Genomic DNA, 14,911 nt, shown 5'->3' with positions numbered 1-14,911 from the left:
ATGGGCTGGTGGTTTAGATCAGGTGTCTCCACAATAACCTGTGTGTGGTACTGAAGCTGCTAGAGTGATGCTGCATCTCTCTCGTGAACGCGAGGCCTGTGTCTCTTGCAGCTGGGATCTGGCAACATTTCAAATAAGAAGGAAACAATCATGTTTGCTGTATGTAAAGTGAAAACTGCCCAAGTAAACAGCAAAAATGGGGACAGGCAGGGGAGATTTTTAAGATTATTTCAGCTTGAAAAGGACAGCATCAGCTTGACATTTAGGCAGTTTCAGAACGTGATGTTGAAAGCCTTTTGGGTCCGGCCCCTGCTGACGCAGGGGGTTTTACAGCCACGTATTTTCCATTTTAAAAGAAATTGTTTTCTCCTGTTGCTGGATGAAAATCTCACCCAGGCAGTTCAGGAACCTGACTGTTGTGGAAGGGTGAACTTGATGATGCAAAGTGCTGTCAAATGGATCATGTACACAGAACTGGGAAAATAGAGAAAAGCCTCTATTCGGGCTAATCTCTTGCCATTTCGGTGACATTAGCTGCCACTTCTAGCAAGCAGGTAAAACATTCAAGAGAAAAGTGATGGGTTTAAGTTGAGAGTGTCCCTTTAATCATCTAAGGTGTTAGTAACATGCCAAGGAGTGGTGTCTGTTTTTACATTGACCGTGTCCCTTTCCATCATGTTTACAAGCTTGAGGGTCATTTTATTCCTAAAATCAAAGGGCCAGTCAGAGGCACGTTCCAACCCCCAGAACGTATAGTCATGGGCTAGCTCCCCAGCCAAAGGCTCCGTCTTGCAAGGTGCTGGGTGGGTCCCTTTAACTCCTGCGAATGTCAGTGGGAAGTGAAGGCACCTGGCACTTCCAGAAATGCTCAGCACTGTACAGAATCAAGCCCTAAGCCGTATCACTGGTGGGTGCTTGTCAGGTGCCCCATATGGCCCGTCAGTGACATGATTCATTGATGTGTCAGCAATTGGGGAAGATCATCAGGATGGAAACAGGCAGCAGTGACTGGGAATGACCCAAAAGACTTGGGGCTTTTAGTCACTGTTGCTCTGGCTCTGCCGCTACTTTTCTCCGTTTTATTTCTGTTATCTCCTCAGTGGCACTAGCTGGGCTCCCCAAACAGCAACTCTGCTCTGGTCTCCACATCCTGCACTGTCCTGGAGGCAGCTCCCCTTCTCCTACACTTTTATTAAACAGTCTGCTTTCTTTATTTCCCGCATTGGCTTGGTATTGCTGCTTAAAGGCAGAGCATGGGAATGCAGTGCGCTGTAGCCACTGGGAGTGCTGGCCAACTCCAGGTGTCTCACTCCTAGTTCTCTCACCTCGCGGGCCCGGGTCAGAGTCTCCTGCTTGTTTAAATGCAGCTTGGAGTGACCCTGATGTTCTGCAATAGTCACTGGCACCTCAGGAAGTGTTTGTCGCTGAAGGAAAGTGACACCCCGTCAGGAGCTGTTATGTGCGTGGCATCCAGGCAGCCACACCCAGAACTGCTCTGAGGATTTGCCAGCCTGCTACGTCCTGGTTGTCTCCGCTAAGAGAGGCCAGTCGGTGGTTCTGTTTTTCATGTCCATGGCAGACAAGAGCAAGCAGCTGCAGCCCAGCATGGGGCTGGTCACTGTCATGGGTCTGTGTCTGGAGGAGACAAGGCAAAGGTTTTCTCTGGAGAGGCTGGTCCCATCCCATGCACCGAAGGTCTTGGGGTAACTGGGAGCTTTGGGCAGCAGCCTGCTCCTCCTGGATTGTGAAAGCAAGCAGGGAAGAGGGTTTTTTTTGTGTGTGTGTGAGGGGGAAGGTGCCAGCTTCCTGCACAGCTCTGTTGTGTGGGTGGAGAGGGGAAACACATGGACACGTTCTATATGGAAGAGGTGGCGGTGCGAGGCCCCACCAGGCTGGCTAGCTCAGATTTCTCTGCCCATAACACCCTGGGACCCACATGACGAAGCATCATTTATATACATGTGAGGCCTTGGCATGTGGCCCAAGTTCTCTGAGACAGGTACAAACAGCAGAACACACCAGAGAGGGGCCATGGAGCATCTTACACCAGCAGCACAAGGGGCAGCGGAGGGTGTCCGAAGGGAGGGGAGACAGGTGCATAGATTCTTAACAGTAACTAGGACTGGAGGAAAAAAATTAGCCAACATTTTGGAAAACGCTGTTTCATTTCAGCCAAAATGTTGTGTGAAATTGTTGCATTTTGGCTACATTTTGTTTAGAAAAAAATGGGGGGGAAACATTCCTTCTTCAACACTTTTGGGAATGAAAAGCTTCAACTTTTCATGTTGAATATGACTTTTTGTTTCAAAATGAATGTATTAAAAACTTTACAAGGGGTCAAAATCGAAGCAAAACCAATGTATCCACCTGCACGGTTGTGACTGAGCCACATTTTGAATTTTGTTTGGAATTTCATTTTGTGAACAATTTTGACGATTTTGTCCCAATCTGGGATTAGTTTTTTCCCCAAAATCTCAACATTTTTCAGTGGCTAGAAAATCCATCTTCTGATCAGCTCCCTGGGTCTTGCTGAAACCACACCTCTGTCTGGTCTGGTGGGTGAACACCAGCTGACTTCCATCACCAGGCTGGATTTGAGAATTGCTGCACAGTCTCCGCCTGATAGGGAATTGGAGGGTGACGTGTGGGGCCCTTTGCAGACACACCTCACTGCAGACCATGGTCCACAGTCTTTTTAAATAGAGTACTGGTACCCATCTACCCCTAAAGGCAGGGGGCGTCAGGGAGGATTTTACCTCTTGAGGCATTCAAGCTGGTGGGTGGGTACTTTACGGGCTCAGACGCTTCAGCCACAGTCAGATTTCATGCCGTGCCATGCCTGAGCCCAACCTCCCCAGCACTTAGAGTAGAGCAGCTACACCAGTGCTGAGACAGAGTGTAGAAAAGGCTAAAGCCAGAACAGTTTCTTTCGGGCAAGAGGAACATCCTCAAACACTGCTGCATCCCCTCGGTGTGATCTGAGCTATGGCACCAGGAACGTGCCTCCCCATCGAGGTGTTGTCCCCTAGACCTCCCCCTGGGCTCCACTTTGGAATGTCTGGCCTCATCTTCAACTGAACCTCCCTCCTTCCACATCTACAAGTTGGGCTGTCCCCCAACTCAGCACTGCCTGGACATGTCTGCCTGTCTCTGTCTGGTGCTTTGCCCCCTCTCTTTTTGACTGTTGCAGTTCCCTCCACAAGAGATCCAGCTCTCCCGAATCCAGAAGGTGCAGAATGCTGCTGCTGCTTGCTGCCATCCAGAAAGGGGTAACCACATCCTCATTCACTGCAGGATCCAATTCAAAATTGTCCTGTTTGTTTTAAAAGCCACCTGGAGACTTGCTCCAGCCAATCTCACAGCCCTGGCTCTAGCTGGGGCTCCCAGGGATGGCTAGGACCCTGCCATGGAGAAAAGGGACCCAGCCAGGGCTCTGTGTGGCAGGGAGTCTGGTAGCTGCAGGCTCCCCAGCCCTGTGGCAATCTTCACAGCAGGGCTGCCCCGAGCCAGAGTTGTGGACTCTGGAACCCAGAATGAAAGAGCCTGCTAGGAAACCATTTGTAAACCTGACTGTGTTTTGGCGAAAGATTTGTTGACCCTGTAATGAGTTGACAGAACATTTCACCCCCTCAGACAGTTTTTTTCTGACAAAGCTAAGTTTCTTCTGAAAATTTCCAGCTGCCCCTATTACCGAGTGCTAGAGGCTTTTTTGGAGCTAAAGATCCTGGTTTTCATCTCTGCTGATCATTGAAATGTTTGTGGCCATAGCTTGTTACAGTGTTTCCTCTCATCTGCCTTCCTGCCTGCGTCTCTCAGTTTCTCTTCCTTGGTTGTTGTTCTGGTTTCTTGGACAGTGTATTATGTAATCAATGTTCCCTCTAATTTTTGACAGGCCACATGCGCAAAAAATTTCCTCTGTGCAAATTTGTGTGTGCGCGGTGTTTCGTTGTGCGTGCGGGGTTTAGGATCTGTGTGCGTATGCACACAACTTAGAGGGAACAGTGCAAGTAACTCTGCCAAGTGTTTGGGGTCAGTGAAGATACTGTGCAAAACACAGTTGTATTGAACTGTATTGCACAGATGATGCAGAAGAAAACTCTTGGGATAATCTATAACATTGCTGCTTGTGTGAGACCTGACTTGTACAGTAAGGCAGAGCAAAAGAGAATGCATCAAATGCCCCCGGCTCTTCCAACCAAGTCAAGAGCATTTTCTTTAGTCCTAGTTTTGGGTGTTCTGCTGGTCTCTTGACATGCCCTAACAATTACTTTCTGCTGGATTCACTGAAGACCTGGTCTTGGGTTACCATACTGTACTAAAGGATCATACACAACACGGGGATTGTAGTGTTGTTTAAGCACCGTAGTTCTGGTTCTGAGCTGTTACACCAATATGAATCTGTAGTAACTCCACTGAGGTCAGTGAAATCTCTCCAGATTTACTTTCCACCCCCTCCCAGGGGTGTTACTTTGGATTTACACCAATATAACAGACATCAGAATCAGGCCCCCTGTCTGTAGGATTTTCTGAAAGGTCTTGAAACTGGTTGACTTACTTTCAGAGACTGAAATGCCGTTGGCTTCGTTGCTAGTGTAGTGTGATTAACGTCACTGAAATTACATCAGGAATGAATTTGGTCCATGATTATTTGAAGGAATAATGCCAGGTACACACACAACACAAGTCACACGTGAAGGGGGAAATTCTGAGCTCCTAAGTCAAGCAAACCTCCCAGTAACTCAAACTAAAGGCCTGGTTGGGTAAGGCCTGCAGAATTGCACATGCACATCCCATAGGTGCGGTGTTCCACTCTATCTCCTTTGGGAACATATCCCTTTAATCTGCCCCATGAAGCCCTTTGCTATACAGCGTGTGTCGGGTGTGCTCCTCTGGACCAGGCATTGCATGCTCCCATTGACCCGAGGCAGGGCCGCCCCAAGCAGCGCACCCAATTGCCGCCACCGCGAGCGGCTGAGGAGATGGGGGTTGCCGCAGAATTGCCCCCGCCGCGGAAATGCCCGAGCGGCACACGGATGCCACCCCTTGCGGGTTGCCGCCCCAAGCACCTGCTTGGAACGCTGGTGCCCGGAGCCAGCCCTGCACCGACGAACGGAGCTTACAGCTCTTTGAGATACCTACGCTACAGGTACCCTCCGCGTGCCCCTCTGGGGCAAGCCGCCGGACTACAACTCCCATGATGCAACGCTCTCCTGGGCTCGGCGGCCGCCGTAGCCCCTGTCACCTGACCGGCGGCGCTGCTTGCCCCGTGGGGTCACATGAGCCGCTCGGAGCCCGATGCGGATCTTCCAGTGGCCGCTGCCCCAGCCGAGCGTCCCCGGCCTGGCCGCATGGCCAACGTCGCCAAGAAGGTGTCCTGGTCCGGCCGGGACCGCGACGAGGAGGACGAGCCGCCGGCCGCTGGGGAGGCCACCCCGCTGCTGAACGGCGCGGGCCCGGGGGCGACGGGCGGCCCCCCGCACTCCCGGCCGGTGAGCGAGTGGGGCCGGCTCCCTGCGGGGGACGGCGGGGTGAGAGGCTGGTGTCACGGAGCCGGGCGTTGTGGGGGGCCAGGGGGCCGGTGTCAGCGGGGCTGCGCGGCGGGGAACAGGCAAGCCCAGATCCGGTGCGGGTCCCGCTCGTCCCGCCTTGGGGAGGCTGGGCTCGCTCTAGCTGGTGCCCTGCGTCCTGCCGGGCTGGCCTGTAGGCAGGGAATGTCCAGGGAGCTTCAAGCCGAGCGGTGTCTCTGCCTCCTGCCCCCGAGCCATCCCTGCCTACTAGCTTCACCCCAGCCGTGCTCTGTTTATAAGCCTCCCTGGTCTTCTAGCCCTGCAGCCCCACACTTTTGCAGCTACTTCTCCTCGGTTCTGGGAGTTGCTGTCCTGCCGGAGCTCTGTGTGCTTCCTTTGCTGGAGTTCAGCCAGCGGGTGCTTTAATCCCTGGTGGTGTAACCGAATGGAAGCTTCTGTAAAAAGGTGAAATCTGGCAGAGCCCTGAGCTGGGCAGGGTCTGGACAAATGCTGGAACATTGCAAAGACAGTGCAAATGGTGAAGTGACAAGGGTCCAGGGTGAAATAAATTCTTCTCTGGGCTTATTTGGAGAAAAAACGGTTGCTACAGGATCTGTGCAGCCCTGAGGGTTGGGGGAGCTTTATGTCCTTAAGAGGGGATTTTTTGTTGAGTGAGTTTAAGGTGCAGAGAATTCATATGGGGAAGGAGGAAGGGTTAGCAATCGGGTTCTGCCTCCTTTAGTCTTGCTGTTGGCTTTTGCCTCACCTGTCTCTCTGGAGAGCTCCTTGAAACTTTCCTTTAGTATTGGAACGTGTCTCCACAGCCTTCAGTGGAATTGGAGAGACCAGGAAGTAATTGGAGCAAGTAATTAGAGAAAGCAGTGACTTAACTGGACAGCAGCAGTTAGGTGTTAAAATGATTTGAGGAGAGGGACTGGCTTATTGGTGGCATGCAAGATACCTCATTTTGGGTTTCCAGGACTCTTGAATGTGCATTGATCTCTGCAAATGGATGGGGATCTGAGCTTTGCTTCCCAAAGGGGTGGGCAAACTTTTTGGCCCAAGGGCCGCATCTCAGTATGGAAATTGTATGGAGGGCCATCAGGGGATTGGGGTGCATGGGGGGATGAGGGCTCTGGCTGTAGGTGCTGACTCTGGGGTGGGGCTGGGGATGAGGGGTATGGGATGCAGGAGGGTACTCTGGGCTGGGATCAAAGGGTTTGGAGGGCAATCAGGGCTAGGGCAGGGGGTTGGGGCACAGGGGGTGCTCAGGGGTGCAGGATCTGGGTGACGCTTATCTGAAGTGGCTCCTGCAAACAGCGTCCTGTTTGTCTCTGCATGGGAGCTGGAGGGGAGGGCCCACACCGCTCTGCGCACTGTCCCATCCACAGGCACCGCCCCCGTATATCCCATTGGCCAATGGGAGCTGCAGAGCCGGCACTTGGGGTGGGGACAGCGTGCGGAGCCCCCTGGCTGCCCCTGCTTCCAGGAGCTGCGCGGCGCTGCTGCACGCATGGAGCAGAGCAAGACAAGCCCCCAACCCTGCTCCCTGGCTGGAGCACTGGAGTGAGGAAAGCTCCTAACCCTGCTCCCCGGTGGGAGCTCAAGGGCCAGATTAAAAGGTCCGATGGGCCGGATGTGGCCTGTGGGCCGTAGTTTGCCCACTCATTCCACTCTCTGTCATCCTTGGGAGACTGTACTCAGATAATTATTTAAGAGGGGGTGTAGAATTCCTTCCTGCCTAAGATTGGGATCCATGCTCTCATTAGGGGTGCTCAGCCAGTGACGGCCTGAGCAGGGAGTGGGGAAATCAAGCAGAAATTGTGGAAATATCATGGTAGAAGAGCAACTCTGCTGCACCCTTCATTCCTCAGGGAAGAGAAACTTTATGCCTTCAATTACAGCACAGTCCTGAGTCCCTATCACTATTCACTGATCAGTCTTGGACAGGTCAGTCTTTCTTGTGTCTGAATCAACCAAAGTGTATTAAAAAGCAGAACTTTACAGGTCACCAGATTGTGAGCTGAGATTTCCTATTGCAGAGCGATACTGGGACAGGGGGGCTACAGATGACTAGGACAACCAGCAAGGAAAAACACAGCATGTGGATCTGATTCATACAGTGTGTTTCTCATGTCTCTGTGACAAGTGCCTAGCTGATTGCGGTACTTGGTGAGCACAGCTGATGAGACAGGCTGCTGACCCCCCAAGAGGAGCAGTGTTGCTGTGAGGGGTTGCTGTGGCCTGGCAATAAAACGAATGGGGTGGGTGGAAGAGGAATACTTTCGGGGGTTACTAACCATTTCTTAGTGATGATCCTTATTAAGTATAATGGATACAGGAAATCTTCATTTCAGTCATGGTCTCTGCTGATGGGTAACCTGTGAATCTTTGGCTGATCAAGGTGTGGCCAGTAAGAAGTAGCAGGGTCTATAAGCATGGAGAGTGGGACCAGTACGTTATGTATGACCCTTTTAATGGACTCCTTATCCTCCCCATTTCTGTTGGGCCCTGCCGGCTTTCCACGGCACTCATAGCTGCAGGCAAGAAGCCATGAACTGGGGAGACTATCCCAATTCTTACTTAAAAGCATATGTTTGTGTGGGAGTGAATGACCTAGCAGGCTGGTTCTGGCCTGTTCTCCAGGGTGAGGCAAGGGCTTGAGCAGCTGAGCACAAGAAAATCAAACTCTTTAAATGGAGACTCATTTAATTTCACGCAGCACATGGGGTAACATGCCAGCAATAGTAGTGTCTGGCTTGTGAGATGCTACATAGCAAGTAAAAACCCCCACCTGCTCACACTAGGTTCAGGTAATAGGCTTCATTCTACAGGAAACGTCTCTCCTGTTGTGATGTTGGATTGCTGTCTGTGCACCTTGTTCAGAAACGAAGGCTGTTAAATATGGCACGTCTCCCATTGAGGGCATGTTGCTTGCTATGGGAGTTGTTTGCTGTTGTGTATTACACACACTATAGGGAGTTCTGGATTGGAAGGTGCTACCTGGCTTGTGACTCGGAGGTTATGGCTGTGATTTGGTCTGTCTAAGTTAGTGAATGCTTCAGTTAGAGCCCCTGTGTGGTTTTAGGTGGGTGCAGGAAGGGAGGTGAGTTAATAACAAATGGCTTTCTTGCCTTTTCCTGCAAAGCCTAATCTGAAAAAGCAATGAGACTTGGATCTGTGTTTGAGGAAGATCAATGCCTTGCCCAGCCATTATCACTGGCATCTTGTCATGTGTAATGCAGTGCTTCACCTTACTTCAGAGTGCCTTGTGCAAGTTAGAACACTGAACAAAATGGCTTGAGAGAAACCTAGGGCTGTTGAATTGGGAAGTTTCTAAAGACGTGGAGCAGTAAGTTCAAAGAACGCTACAGTAAGTGTGGTTGTGATTGGCTAGCAATTCTAACTGCTGAATTTCAACTGTTGCCATAATGTAGAGATAATCAAAGGGTCTGCATGTTTACACCCACAAACAAGCTTTAAAGGATCTGTACTAGAGGAATAAACTTCCTATTTGCAGACAAAAGGGTGAATTGTAAACTTAGAGGTACTAGCGTATTAAAATGTGGTTTGAAACCAGACCTACAAACTAATGGTTGCGGTGTGAAAGGCACCTCTCCTCATGACTCCCAGGGTTGTCAATTTGATGACATCAGAACAGGTATGGCAGAGGCTGTAGAAGTTTTGAAAGCCTTGTCCATGCTGCCAGGCCATTGTGTCCCTCCCCTCTGCAGTAGCAAGTTGTTCAGACTTCAGCCCTTCTTGTCCTGAGAGAGAACTAAAATCACACTCTTTTGGCAAGTTGCGGTGGTTCTGAGGCTGCGACTAACTTGTATGGCTCTGAACACACACCAAATGGTAACAGCTGTCAGTCACCTGACGTGGCTGAATTTGCACCATTGGCATGGACATGGAGGGCTTTGAAGCCCATTGCCAATCACCACAGTCATCCAGTCTCATTAAAATAAAATAAATGTCAGTTATTTCTAAGCCAAACATTGCACAGCTCAATGAAGACCTCTGCCTGCTTCACACGCAGCAGTCAAAAAACAAACCTGTTGGATACATAAGGAATGGGATAGGGAATGTTACTACAAATAATATATTGTCTGGGTACAAATTAATGATATCCGTCCACTTTAAGTTGGGAGACTAGGGCTGAACACAGGATCCCAAAGATCAGAGGAATAGGGAAGATTCAGAAATGAAAATGATTGGACTTTTGCATGAAGAGAGACTGAAGAAGATTGGGGCCGGTTAGCTTGTGGAAGACGTGAGTAAGCTGAGACACAAGAAAAGAATACAAACCTGTGGGTAGTGTAGAGAAATGCACCCCATTTATCTTATCTATCCAGTCTCATAAAATATTCTTGCAGTGGCCACGAAAGGCAGCAAATGAAAAAATGAGAAAAGGAAATACTTGTCTGCAGTGGTGGTGTAGTCACAGATTGTGTGAACTACTTGTACTAAACTAGCTGTTCCACCTTGTATTTAGCTGTGACACTCCACAGAGTACCTTTCCAGACCTGAAGAACAGCTCTGTGTACGCGCAAAAGCTTCCCTCTCTCCAACAGGAGCTGATCCATCTCACCCCCGCTGTGTCTCTGAAAGGAAATACTGTCATTTACTCAAGGCACAACTAACTGCCATCAGATCTCACAGAGGCCAGGAGCTGTGTGGGATTAAAAGGGATGAGCTGTTTAGGGATATGCTTATCCATATAGTTATAGAATGAATATACACATGTTGAATTCAAAGGGGAGAAACTCTTCTGTTTCAGAGCGAGAGCCATTCACGGACTGGCAGGGTTAGGAAGATACTCTGTGTGAGCTGATTATTCCATAACCATCCTCTGTGAAGCTTCTCACGCTCTCCTGAGGGCCCTGGTACTGGCCACCATCAGGAGGATCCTGGGTGAGAGGGTTCTGGGGTCTGGATTTGCATGGTGGTTCCTATGTTCTACATCTCTAAGCACGTGCACACGATTCAGATCAATGCGCTCCCAACGCTGAAACACTTGAATCTTGGGCACATCTCATCAATTTGGCGATTTCAAGATTCCTGAGAAGCACTTGAACAGTTGAGCTGGATGTGGTTAACACCTGATACTGAGATAAAGGGGTCTTTGTGTAAAACACTCCTCTTGGTTCTCCTTCCTTGCCATTCGACTGGATCGGCTCTGATATTTTTCCAAGCTAGCTCACAAATTGAATATTAAGTATACAAACAGGCTGATGCCCAGGCAGGTAGCAATCTGAATTCCTAGGCAGGAAGCAATGTTATACATATTCTGAGAAATGTAGCTCAAGAGCCTGCCTTCGATCCACCGTGGATAAAAGCAAACTTTATGGTGGTGATGACTTGTCAGGTGCCTGCTGTGCCTTTCGTTTTGTCTCTTTGCTTTCCTTGAGAGTAACTTTTTTGGCGAGGGGAGAAGGATAGGTTGGCAGATGGATTTGTCAAACCATGTGATGGATGCTTGGTCCCAAATACTCAGCCTACCATGCAACAAAAGTAAAATTGTTGTATGAGTCTATAGGCTGGTGGGAGTCTAACATCTGCATTCATCTGTGCATGCTTATTTTGACTAGCTGCATGCTTGTTTAGAAGCTCAGATAGCAAGATGTAAAATACTGCAATCAGGGAATAGCACCAGAGGTCTTCCTGCTGGCTATATTTAGAGGCATCCTGGATGTGTCTCCTTCAGGGGGAAGGAAGAAGGATCTGTACCTGTATTAGAGAAAGCAAAAATTCCTGAGGAGTCTTGGAACAGTTCATGCCTAGGATTGTTAGCCTTTTGGGTCAACAGGGCTGGAGCGTATACCTGCCCACTCACCTGTTGGGAGTGAGCACTTAGCCTTGAGCTGATTTCATGAGTCTGCAGAAAGTTGCAGGGTTGCTGCACATAATTTCCCAAGGTGACATTAACGAGACTCTGGTCAGTTTCACTTCAGCCTTGTAGGCAGCAGTGAAACAACCAGGACCACTTCAGGTTTATGCTTCTGCTGAGGAGAGGTCTGGGGAGCAGCAGAGGCAGAACCTGGAGTATTTCCAGAGAGAGAGGCCCCAAAACTGGAGGAGGGGTCAAGTTTCGGATGACTGATCTCTTCAGCTCATGGGTAGTTCCCAGGAGGTTGTGGGATGGGGAGTAGGAAGAACATAAAAACTGCCATACTGGCTCAGAACAATTGTCTGTCTAGCCCAGCATCCTGTCTCCAGTAGTGGACAGTACCAGAACGTTGTGGGGAGTGTACAAAACAGGGCAGTTGAAGTGATTGACCTCTGTCTTCCCCTTCCGGCTTCTGGCAGTCAGAGGTTTATGGTTGCCCGAGCATGGCGGTCTGTCTCTGACCATCTTGGCTAATAGCGATTGATAGACCTATCCTCCAGGAACTTATATAGTTATTTTTTTGAACTGCGTAATGTTTTGGCCATCACAACATCCCATAGCAAGGAGTTCCACAGGTTAATATGGTGTTCCATTGGAAAAACTACTTCCTCTTCTTTGTATTAAAACTGATGCCTATTAATTTCATCTGCTGGCCCCTGGTTTTTGTATTGTGGGAAAGGGTAAATGGCACTTCTCTATTCACTCTTTCTACACCATTTGTAATTTTTGTAGACCTCTGTCATGTTCCTCTCCCATCCCCCTAGTCATCTCTTTTCTACGCTGAACAGCTGTCATCTTTTGTTAAAAGGCAAGACTTTGCCTTCCAGCAGCCAGAGCAGGAATGGATTTGTCAGCTGTTTGATAACCAGAGGCTGGTACCAAAGATACAGGCCCCTAGCATAGTCCAGGGGTAGCACCTTGGTAAGAATCCAGGCATCCTGGCCCATTCTCAGCAGTTGCAGGTGGCGGGGGTACAGGGCGTCTCACAAAGTGTTGTTCATGGAGGCTGAGGCCAGGGCAGATATTGTCTTCATGTTGGCCTGTGGGTGGTAGGTTTCTGCTAAAGTCTCCTAGCCTTGGGATTTGATACAAACTTTGGGGCCTGTCAGGACTGTAGCTTTGTGCTGCCTGTGATAGAAGCTCGGTAGCAAATGAAATATTGGCATAATTGCTTTTCCAGCTAGTATTTCAGCAATGGTAACACGCTTTCCTGTAAAAATCGTACTGTTTCATAGCTGCAGCTTTGCAAGCTAGTTGCCATTCTACTGCCATGCCCATTCAGCATCTGACTAGGAACTCTAACTTAGCCTGAGTTTACAGCAAGGGCCCCGAGGACTGAATATCTTTATCTTTATCTTGTCTTTCATAGAATCCACCAGTCTGTATGATGTCTCTGTGTGGTCACTCAAATTGCTGCATGGAGGTGTATGGGGACACAGCTTCTTTCTAATGTTGTGCGTGATCCAGAGCCAGGCTGTTGGCATGTGATGGTGCAGAGGATAAGGAAAAGAAATAATTCATGTCCTGTGACCCTTCTCTAGAAATTAAAAAAACCCTCTAATAACATTTCCCAGGCAGTGGCCTAGTTTACTCATCAACAACAAAGTCAGACATTAAGTTGAGTCAAATGCTTCTTGAGTCAAATGCTTGCTTGTGGTTCTTCAGAGCAAAGTTGGGAGCCTATAAAAAGTTTGCTGTGTACACAGTCTTAGTGTTTGTTCTGTCAATGTTTTTGTTCATTAACTCTGATGGAAGTCATGCCATTATTGACAGGGATTGCTTCATGGCTAGTCAGCCTGTAAGGGAGAACACTGGTATGGTACCTACCATGCGTGGTGCATGTAATATAGTTTGGCTGAATATAGGCCATTTACTTTTGCCTAAATCTAATCTTGTGGATTCTCATTGTTGGGGGTTGTAACCCATCTGCAGGGCATAGGCCTCACTAGCTCTGCTCCTGGGTGAGTCAGTCCTTGCCAGGCAAGATGCTCCTAGCTGTGTTGGTCTCCTTGCCAAGCAATACCACGCTGGGTCAACCATACTGTAATAGTGGGCCCGTTGTCGTTGCTCATATGTCATCTTATACTGACCCCTGCTGCAGGTCCTGTGGGATAGGAAATTACTTTTGAGTGCTATTTACTGTATATCATAAACTTTAGCCAAACTTTTCTTTCCAATTAAAGTTGTTACTCTGGGTTTGCTATAGGCCCTTTCAGAGAGGTTGTTTTCATAGCAATCAGCCGTTGGACCATGTCCCGGAATGATGTGGCCTGAGTCATCTCTTTCTAGAACTTGCAATTAGAAACGAATGAACTGGCCACTGCGCTAGAAACCAGCAGCACCTTACTTGGCAAAATCGGCCAACTTCAGAAGTCTGTGTAGCGAGTGTCTTTGTACCACTGAGCTGTGGCAGAAACTGCCCTAGCTCTTCAGAGATGGTTACCAGGTGCAGTTGCTACAGTTATTAGGTAACGCCCAACGCTTCCTATGAAAGCCTATTTTATTCTTTTAGTAAAAGCACTACAGAGAAAACATTAAAAACCCTAAAAAGCCTACCTGCGGGCTAATCACCTTCCCAGGCATCACCCAACCCTAACACGGGCTCTGACAGGAGCCATCCGTCAAACACCCACTGGAGGGAGATTCCTTGTGGTTACCTGTTCATCACAGCTTCAGCTCAGAACAAGCCCACAGTTTTATGGGGCATCAGTAGGCCTAGTCCTTCCAACTCTTCCCTAAAGACTGGGGCTCTCTGTGAAGCAGAAGGCCTGTCCCTTTGCTGGATCAGGAAGAAGGCCCTGAGCCAGTTTAACATCAGGCTATTTATCCAAGAGTCCTTTCTTTGTCAGTTGGTCCGTGGAGAATCCAGTGTGAACCGGTATATGCACCTTTCCTGGGGGTGGCTTCAGAGGGCTGGTAAGCAGGGAAATTACATTAGCATTCCCATCCCTGTTAGAGAATGCACATCCAGTGCCACAATAACACACACACAGTGAACCACAACTTAATTCCATAAAGTTTGCCCAGGGTATTACAGAATAGTGTCAGTCTTTCACAGTAACAACTAGTGGTAACATCATACCAGCCAAGTCAGTCATATTTGCTCTCCCCCACCTCTCTAGCAAACATCTGCCCACATGCGATCCAGGCTGATGGAAAAAGTCCAGTCTGGGCTTGGCACCACTCTAAGCATTACACTGCCCCTAGGATAACTTAGAGGAGAATTCTTCTTCAGCGGGATCCCGTGGTCTTGGGGTTGGAGCCCCAAATGCTGAAGAATCTACTCTCAATCTTAATCTGGCCAATGTGCCAGCTTTCGTGTGGACCCGACATGATTGAACTCCAGAGTATGGGAGCTCAAGCTAGTGCTGGTGCATAGGGTCTCGCTTGCATTTACCTAAAGTTCTTCATGTGTGTGCGATAATTTTTTTTCCCCACTCATAATGAAATTTGGAGGTGGAAGCTCAGTTCAGCCTTTCTCTGTCAGAGGCCCCTGCAGAAAATACAATTACGT

The 14,911-nt window shown here is 49.0% G+C and overlaps 1 protein-coding gene across 3 annotated transcripts in view; it reads left to right on the top strand.

Moving 5' to 3' along the window:
* Window positions 1-5,276: 5,276 nt before the first annotated feature.
* Window positions 5,277-14,911, top strand: part of CLCN7 (chloride voltage-gated channel 7) — a 56,525-nt gene continuing 46,890 nt past the window's right edge. For 2 of the 3 annotated variants that reach the window (XM_077827939.1, XM_077827940.1), the window contains exon 1: window positions 5,283-5,489. In XM_077827939.1, the coding sequence (XP_077684065.1) occupies window positions 5,349-5,489 (141 nt within the window). In that variant the 5' untranslated portion in view covers window positions 5,283-5,348. Of the gene's footprint in view, window positions 5,490-14,911 lie in introns of all 3 variants that reach the window. The other variant, XM_077827938.1, reaches the window with a different exon arrangement.

The sequence above is a fragment of the Eretmochelys imbricata genome, chromosome 10, assembly GCF_965152235.1.
Source record: "Eretmochelys imbricata isolate rEreImb1 chromosome 10, rEreImb1.hap1, whole genome shotgun sequence".
NCBI lineage: Eukaryota > Metazoa > Chordata > Testudines > Cheloniidae > Eretmochelys > Eretmochelys imbricata.
Note: the sequence above shows the minus strand (reverse complement) of the source record. Positions and strands in the feature narration are given on the sequence as shown.